At 37.3% G+C, this 9,400-nt stretch overlaps 1 protein-coding gene across 3 annotated transcripts in view; it reads left to right on the top strand.

Moving 5' to 3' along the window:
• Positions 1 to 7,294, top strand: part of LOC107084467 (glutamate receptor ionotropic, kainate 5-like) — a 271,088-nt gene extending 263,794 nt beyond the window's left edge. For 2 of the 3 annotated variants that reach the window (XM_015374353.1, XM_015374354.1), the window contains 2 exons: positions 757 to 878; positions 5,182 to 5,955. In XM_015374353.1, coding sequence (XP_015229839.1) covers positions 757 to 878; positions 5,182 to 5,955 — 896 coding nt within the window. Of the gene's footprint in view, positions 1 to 756; positions 879 to 5,181 lie in introns of all 3 variants that reach the window. The other variant, XM_015374355.1, reaches the window with a different exon arrangement.
• Positions 7,295 to 9,400: the final 2,106 nt, after the last annotated feature.

Here is a 9,400-nt window from a genome sequence, read left to right as displayed (position 1 = left end):
AAAAAGTACTCCAGAGTGTTGTTCAGCATGGGGGTGAGTAGAAAATGAAGGCTAATCATGTTTTGGGTGTACTATTCCTTTAAGCTGTTCCCCTACCTTTGTTGTCAAACTCTTTTGGGCAGTTAGAAGTCTTTAAACTAGCTTGTTGTATATTTTTCTGAGCTAGCTTTAGGTGGACTTCAAGCTAGAAGCTTGTGTTTGGGAGGTTTGGTGCTCCATTTGTATTTTCTTTTGGGTTGTTTTGAGTTAAACTTAGACTGACTGGTTTGGACATTTTGTGGTTTAATTTGCACTTAACCATTCTTGAATTTGTTTGCCCTTTTCTTTTGTTTTGGCTTAAGCTGTATTGTGTTTTGGGTCTGTTTAACCATCTTTTGTAAAAAAAAATAATTTTACAGTCCACTTATTTGCTTTGGACACATTCCTATGTTACCTCCCCAGAACCCCTAGACCTTGGGGGTGTAAAAAAGCTGTTTAAAAAAAAAAATAAAAAATCTGACAATACAACATTACAACTGAAAAACTTTCTTGGTCTCTCTGTCTTCAAATACCTCTTTAAAGTTTCTTAATAAGATAAAAGTTGGTGAATGAATGTGAGCCTGAGACAAAAATCAAGTTTTAAGTCAAAGAAATGTTGAGGTCTTTACCAGCCATTAGAATCGGTGCATCAACAAAATCATTTTTTAATTTGTTACAAAAATGCCGATTATCACAACTAAGAATCCTTTTGTCCCTGTGTTTTTTTTTTTTTTATAGGCCTCGGCATGGAGAATATTGGTGGGATCTTTGTAGTCTTGATTTGTGGCCTCATTGTAGCTGTGTTCGTGGCCATCATGGAGTTTGTTTGGTCAACCCGCCGCACAGCTGAGACAGGCAAGGTAAAACTAAATCCTCATCCTCCTCTTCCATTGTCCTTCTACTACCCCTTTCCTGAACTTTAAGCAATGTTTTTGTCTGCATACATGCCTTATGACTCTGCAAAGAAAAACCCATCTATACATTTGTGAACTTTGTCACATGGCTTGCTTGTAATAAAATGGTTATAAAATAATCAAATCAGTCTGATGTCTTATTTGTTTACTTTTTAACAACTTTTTTACAAATTGTGAGAAATCTTTAGGGATGTATTTAATTGTTATGCTCAACTAATCTGCAACAAACCCCCAAACATAGCAAGAGGGCTAAAATCCTGAGTTCAATCTAATTTTTTAAGAGATTCATTAAATTAATTAATCAAGACATTTAAATTTCCACAAGCTAGTTTTCTTTCCAATCCTATAAAATTTCCCACTATATGCTTTTATTTATTTTTTCTTCTATCTTTTTTTGTCATTTAAAGCCCTTCAAATTGTCATAAAACTGAAATGTGCTATACAAATAGCTTTGCCCTGCCTTGCCTGTGTTGGGCAAACTGGGGCATTTATTTAAATGAGAACATCACATCAAATGTGTGCTGCTTTAGAAATGAACAGAAACTTGAACTATGTTACACAGTAAACATGGAGCAAAGCTGCGGAGTGCTGATAAACTTCTGTTCTCTTAAACTTAGAAGAAGGCATGAACATGAATATCCTGATGAGTCAGGCCACATTATACATTCTTTTCCTAAAACAAGAAAATGGTGGTGTTTGTTTGCAAATGTACACACAGCTACCCAGGTGCCAGACTATTTACAGCCACTATTTTCACGCAGACACAAACTACTTCTAAGAAAATATTCTATAACCACCTACACCCTCAAACACAAAGACACAATGGTAAAAATGCTGCATGATACACTATTGTAGCAAGGTAGACATAGGTAAAGAAAATAACTGTTCCAGTTAAAGAATGAACAGGAGCAGAGGATATCCAAATCAGAAGCTTTTATCTCCAATATTGATTCCAGTCAGTTAAGAATTTGCTTCTGCCAATACAGATCCTCTGTGACATAATAAAGTAGCTCCAGTTTAAAACTGGGGTCAGGTTAGCAAAGTCAGTCAAGTAGTTACTGATGTTACTGAAATGATAGCATCCAGGGCTAAATGAATGGAATTGAACAATATAATAAATATGAATCAATTCATATGATTTTTAAATATACGCATACAACTAGCATATGGCACAGCTGTTATGGTTATCAGTTTTCTGAAATTGTAAAACGCTGTCTAAATTATTTTAACCCTTGGATTAGACCTTCTGTTGTTCTTTCAACTAAGGTAGAAATCACTTTATAAATGTCACCTTTTGTAAGAAGCCATTTACCGGATATACGGATTGTTTTTTTATTCATGGAAACCCAGTTAATTGCATCAAGTCACTGACTTTGAAGGGTTCCTCCTTCTGGATGAGCATGTGACAACAGTGGACAGTTTCTTGTGGACTCTTGCATGATCATTCAAAATGAGCAAGCATTCAGCAACAGAGGAGAGGAAAAATTCCCTTTTAACAACAGGTGAACCTCCAGCAGAATCCGGTTCAGTGTGAGCAGCATTCGGCCAAGGCCGACCAGGGGTTCAAAGAGACAAAGGCAGACACAGAAAAAGAAAATGGAGGGATTGATCCAATAATACTGTCTGTCAGAAAATGTTAAACTTGCTTCATAAGTGGGTCTGTCTAGAAAAGAAAGTGTAAAGCAGACAAGCTCTTAGCCAGTTTTCATTTCAAAGGCAGATACAGTTAGTCGCAGTGAAAGCTGATCGCATATGTCTAGGACAGAAACAGGACTAAGAAATTTTGATACCGGTACTACAATGTGGTTGAAATTGTTTACATAAACAGTGTGCCACTTTGCCCACTAGCACCCCTAGTGGCCACAAGCGCGGCAGCTCTGATGCAAAAGTCAACAGTCAGCCCGGCCAGCCTCCCGTGTCTTTTGATTTGGGACCACACTAGGCGTCACAGTTCAGCTTGGAGTGCGTGAGAAACATTGCTGCTCTCATGAGAGCACTGCCAGGGAAGGCCATTGCGGCACGCAGGACCAGCGGCGGAGCTCCAGTAATCCTCACTGGGTTTAACGGGGCGTCTTGGTTAGCTTTTGTCTGCAGCCTGCATGCTTTCTCTGCCCATATTTCGCTTGTACTAAATATCGAACATAATAACGATATATGTGTCACAGTCTTGGTTCAGTTATGTTTTCCTTAAGTATTCAGTTCTACTTTGCTCCATGTTTTCTAGTTTTATTGGTTTAATTCTTATTTTGTTGTGTTTTCTGGTTATTTTTCAGTTTTCCAGTTTTCATTTGTTGCCCTCAGTTGCCCTCTTGTGTTCTCCTTTTTCCCTGACTCCTTTCCTTTCTGTTCTGTTAACACCTGCTCCCAATCCGCTCGTTAGTCTTCTCTTTGTTCAGTCTCCCATAAATACACTCCTTATGCAGTTCCTCAGTGTGGGTTTCCTTGTCTAACTTCCTCCAACTCCGTCTCACTGTGTCTTCCTCATCGTAATTATTTTCCCCTGAAGTCTCCATGGTTTCTGGTTTGTTTCACTTTCTTCATGCTGGATGTTTGGATTTTTTTGATTCCTGCCTCGGTTTTCTGTAAACATTTCATTAAATCAACAAGGAACTCACCTCTGCCTTCCTGCATTTGGGTCCTCAAACCACAACCAAATTTTGACAATATGACTATATACTAGGAGCAAAATGTTAACTAACATTGATAAAGTGGAGGAAAAATAATTACATTAGCCATATTGTATTATGTGCAGTTACCCCCTAGAAATGTTTTTTTTCCTGAACTTTGCCCTATGGTGTTTCATAATAAGAAAACTTGGTTAAACATCTGTACTATTATGACAACAAAAGGTTTTTCTTTGTTTATGAAGATGATGTAAGACAATATTTTACCTTTAGTCTTCAATTAACTCACATCTTGCTCCTGCTAATACTATCCTCGTTTGGACCTCTTAGCTAATCTGATTAGCTAACAAAATAGTGTTATCTTTTGTTGTTATCTTTTGTGTTATCTATTTCTTTTATCTCTATGTATTTCTTTTTTAATGCTTTTTGAAATGCTTTTTTGTAGCACTTTGAGGCCTTTTTGGTGAAAAGTGCATTATAAATTAAATGAATTATTATTATTATTATCTCATTGTTTTGATATGGCTTGTTGATTACCAGATTTGTAATTTTCCTCTTTTTAGTTCATCGAGAATGGGGGGGAAAAGTAGAGTAAAAATAAAATGTTATTAAAAAGTTACCACTTTCATTCAAATACTATGAAATGATTTATAGTATTTGAGAAAGTATTACTGATATTTGACACACAAATAGAGCGTTAGATTGTTTTCCTCTCACTATGAATATTATTTGAAGTAAAACTATATTGCTGTTCAACCAAAAAATATGGAGTTGACAGAACACTACATTTCCGGAACCTGTTACCATGACACTACTCAATGTCAAGGTTTTAAAAATTGGCCATACAACCTGAGATTGGAGGATTTGCTGGTTTTATGACAACATCTCAAAGAGCTACAGCAACAGGAGGGGCTGGAAGCTGGGCTTCTTCAGGGACTGAGACTTAATTTATTTAGAAGAGCTTTGATTAGGAGCCCAAGTGAAAACTTGGAATTAGATCAGCACATTTTTGGCTTGCTATTAGCGTACTCAAGCAGCCAAAGAAACTGTGTACTGTTATAGATTATCAAGATTTTAAAGAACAAACATTTCCTCAAATTCTTCGATAATGTAAACGTATTATAAAAAGGAAAAAAAAAAAGAAAATGAAATAGTGAATAAGTCATCCATTTCCTCACATTATATCCTCTGTTCACTTGTTTGTTCTCTGTATGCTCAGTTTGTTGTTTTGACTTATATTCTCTTCTTATCTGTTATCAGTTCGACTTTATGGTTTGGATGTTTTTTGCTTGGAGACTTGCATCCACACAGACCTATGACCGGATAACCTTGGTTTTATGAGGATTCAGAGAAAGCTGCTGAGCGATTATAGACACAATCATTGGAAAAATGTGTTAATAACCCGTTCTTGCCTTTTCTCTTTCAGACTTGAATGTACATTTTTTAGCTTCAGACCATATTTTTTTTTGAGAACAGTGACTGTGAATGTTGATAAGAATAAATACCTTATCTTACACAAATGTGCATCTCTGAAAACTAGTATTAAAATTTTGTTCTTAAAAATACATTTTAAGAGTTACCTGTCTTTTTCCTTCATCTTTATTTATCTTCTTTTTGTCTCTCAGGTCTCTGTTTGTCAGGAGATGCTGACAGAGTTTCGAAATGCTGTTTCTTGTAAGAAAAGTTCCCGGGCTCGTCGGCGACGCCCTCTCAGCAGTGCTGGGGGCGGAGTTCTGCGCCATCCTTCCCGGCTAGCTCTAGCTGGGCCTAGACCAATTCGGCTAGTAAGGGAGATGCGTCTCAGTAACGGAAAACTCTACAGTGGTGCCGGCCCACTGACAGGGGGTTTGGCTGGGCTGGGGGGAGGTATGGCAGCAGGACCTGATTTGGGCCCAGGCCCACAGAGGCTCTTGGATGATCCACTGGGTGCCAACTCTGCCACCAATACACCTCCTCCGCCACCTCCTGTGTCATCATTTGAGGCTCCGCCTGCCCCACCTCGCACCTTCCTCCAGAGCTGCAGCCATGTGCGCATCTGCCAGGAGTGCCGGCGGATCCAAAGCTTGCGACCGGCCGCACTCACGCCTCCCCCACCTCCTCCACCTTCTTCATCCTCCTCTGCCTCGTCCTGCTCCCGTATCCCTCCTTTGGCAATGTCAGGACATCAACATCGTCATAATCCGCACCACCACCTCCACTACCACCATGGCTCCATGTCATTACCCCGCCTTCCTCCTCCTCCTCCCCCAATCTCAACAGACAGAGCCGATAGTGATGGGGGAACAGCAAGTCCACAGCGGGGGAAAAACAGACCGGCCCCTCCTCCCAGGCCGCTGCCGCCTCCCAAAACACCAACACTCCCACCAACAAATTATCTCGGGGGTCACGATTGTGCTTAAATATCCCAAACTTGGGCTCAAAAGATACAGACTACACATCAACAACTTTTCTTTTGATCCCAGCAACACAGCTATACCTGTCCAAACTCCTGAGGAGTTGGATAGAAGAAACTACTTTGACTCGTTTGAAGGGATTGGATCCCTCAAAAAGTAGTCAGTTCGGCTCAGCTGATACTATAAACCTTTAAACAGGGATGGTTGAGTCTAAACCCTCATTCCTGGTAGCAGGGAGAATTTAAAGAGTCGTATATGGATTTAGCAACTTTCCGTAGTTGCTGATGATGGACAAATGCAGCGTTAGCAGGCAACTTCGGATTCAGTCCTCGATCTCTTACCTCGGCTAATTATCCCATTGCAAGAAGAAAATAGAAGATATAAATGGACAGATTTTTGAGAGGATTGTCAGTCAACCAGGACATGATGTCAGAAAGATTTAAAAAAAAAAATCAAGACAAATTTCACCAGCGCTCTTATGTTTTTGTTTCTTTTTCTTTCAGTTTGAACACTGAACTAGGTGTTTGTACAAGAGGAGACCTTCCTGCAGACACGTAGCAGAGCAGTTGTACAGTAATCATGGTCTTCGGTCACTCTTTTGGATGTTTGTTGAGGATGTAGCTTATTTCCCATACCGTTTTGCTGTTTGTACAGACTCCTGCTGCCTGGTGCTGTGATCCACAACGCAGAGAAAAACAAAACCATCATTACTTGCCTAAGTGTTTAAACTGTGCTGGGGTAGTTCTTCTGTTACACATAAAAACTATCAAGCAAGAAAAAGGCACTGTGAGGCACGTGAAGGTTAAGGGCTGAGAAGCAACTATAGAAGTTTTACATATTTTTGTACAAAAAAAACAAAAAACAAAAAAACTTTTTTTTTTTTTTACGATATTTGAGATGTCATGTTACAAAATTCCAGTATGTGGTAACTAACTGCAAAGTAGTGTTTTAGTTCTTTTTTAATAAAATCCTTTTATGGTAAAAATTTAATAACTCAAGACCTTCGCAAACCAAGTCTTGGTTCTTCAGTTCAGGCAGGCACAGAGTCATCATCCATATGAATGTTATCATCTAAAACTAAATCTAAATCAAAGAAAAGGAAAACACTTATTTATACTATAAACCATAATGTGCTTTTCTTTTGCACATGCATGCCCAGTATTATCAGCCAGACTAGGAGGAACACAGATATGCAGGATTTCACCTTGAAATATTCACATGTGTTTGTCATCTGATAAGTCTTATTTCAGCCTTGTTGAAAAGACCAGGTTAAAATGAAGAACATTTAAAATAGGAAAATAAACCTCCTTGACACATAACATTTCAATTTTGCCTTATATTATAAATTTACCACAAAGTTTTGAATAATACCTGGCTGTTTGTATTTTCAAATTTCTCATATGATGGATTAGAATATTAGTTTTTAGCTAATAAGGTTGTTCCTAATATCCAATGATACTGATGTCATAACACGGATCAGCAGGTATATCTAAAATGCATCTCAAGATGTCTCTTTAACATATATTTTTATACATATTAGGATAGATGTAAATTCATCCATATAAACTTTATAATATCAAGACATTAATTTAAAATTCTTTTATGAGCATGCATGCTAAGATAGGTTAAATTATATTAATGTGAAAATTATTTCAAAATGTTACTGTGAGCAGACAAATGGGGAAATATCTCTTGATTTTATTTTGAAAAATAAATTTTCCACCTTTGAAAAAATATCATCTCCTCTTTTTTATAATTTCATGTTATCACAAACTGATTAATCAGATGGTGCTCTTTTATTTCTCAGTCTTGGCCCTAGCTTAAGGCTGTTGACTAGACTCTATTAATAAAAAAAAAACACAAGTTTCCATCCAAGGAATCTTATTTTTCTTAACCTCCTAAAGCCCATTGTTTGCAACAAACTGTTTGTATTATGCAAAAAGCCAAACAATTCTTTCTGATACAACTGGTCCACTATAACTTTTGCAAATCTGCTATATATCTAAATTTATATTCTGCTTTTCATAAATAGAAATTCAAGAATTTCAATTTGGCAACCACTCAAAGCCAAAAAAATCCACAAAAAGTAAGTCAGGCGTCAAGATAGGGGCAATTAGGTGGGCACAGTTTAAAATGTCTGGATATAATTGCATTCTAATGGGAATGCCTTGAGATTGTAGGTACATTCAAACGAAATGTTATTTTATATATTTCAGAAGTAATATTTTTTAAAGTTTTTCAAAAGGCATTAAATCAGAGTTTTGGACGATGTTATTGGTTCTTTTTTTATTATTCCACTAAAACATAAACTTGTATGCCTAAAATTAGTTTGGAAATTATTAAACACAAGTGTTGCTATTTCAGTCCTATACCGCAAGATACAGTATCGTTGTCAGAGTTGTCCCAGTTAGGATGTTGAGTGAACGGCATTTGATTCTAAGTGTGACTGTGTCCTATTTTACTCAATGGAAAAACTCAGATGCTTTAGATTCTGCTTTTTGTCTCTAGGCTAACGCTAGCCTGTTTGATCTGTGTATATGACTACGGACGTCGACAGGTGCAAACATGCAGTAAATGACAAAGTGAGCTGTAAATAACGTGTGATGCAAATTCCAAAACATACAAGCACAAGAAACGCATGCAAAACAACAGTGCTCCAGACCACTAGAGTCAGACAAAGAACATCAATACAAACAGGAATTTAAGCTTTAACAAAGGATTTTAAAAAAAGAAAGACAGTTGGAAGAAGAAAGAGGGTGTTTTATCTTTTATTTTACTGTCAAACACACAGTCTTACTGTATTACAGAATAACAGCATTACTATGTATAGTAATATAGGTAACACTCTGGGTGATATTTGTTTAACTCCCTCTAGTGGTCAGGAGCAGTTCTGTTTTTTTAGAAGGCATTTGTTGCTGTTTTTACTATTTGCATATTTTTTCACTGCGATCGCCTCATTTTGTTTTTGCTTTCAGCACATTGTTAGGGGTTGCTGCATTTTTTCTTTGCATTTGTTTTGTCAGTTGCAGGTCTTTGCTTCAATTTTAGGTATTGCAGCAACTTTTTTTTCCGTTGCATGTGTTGTTTTTTTTAGTTTGAGTTTTCTCCCATTGGCACGTCATTTCTTTTTTGTTTGCAGCATTTGTCATTTGCATTTTTTTTGTGCTTGCCTGTTTTAGAGTTTGCATCACACAGTTTTTTCCAGCTAATTTAGTCATTTACTGCACATTGGCTCCTGTCAGCCACCATATATGACAGACAGAAAAACTGCAATATAGTTCATCTTTAAAATTCCCTCTAAACAGAAAATCGAGGCAATTATGTGCTTTTTCTGAAATGTAATTTTTCAGTTCATTTACATGTTTTTCATGTATGTCTACACAGATCACTAACAGTGTGAGTGTGACTGACATCAGTACGCTGAAAGTAATCTGACACAGTTATAACTGAA

This window comes from Cyprinodon variegatus, unplaced genomic scaffold (genome assembly GCF_000732505.1).
Source record: "Cyprinodon variegatus isolate N-32 unplaced genomic scaffold, C_variegatus-1.0 Scaffold101, whole genome shotgun sequence".
NCBI classification, from domain to species: Eukaryota; Metazoa; Chordata; class Actinopteri; order Cyprinodontiformes; family Cyprinodontidae; genus Cyprinodon; species Cyprinodon variegatus.
This window is presented reverse-complemented; position numbering and strand designations above follow the sequence as displayed.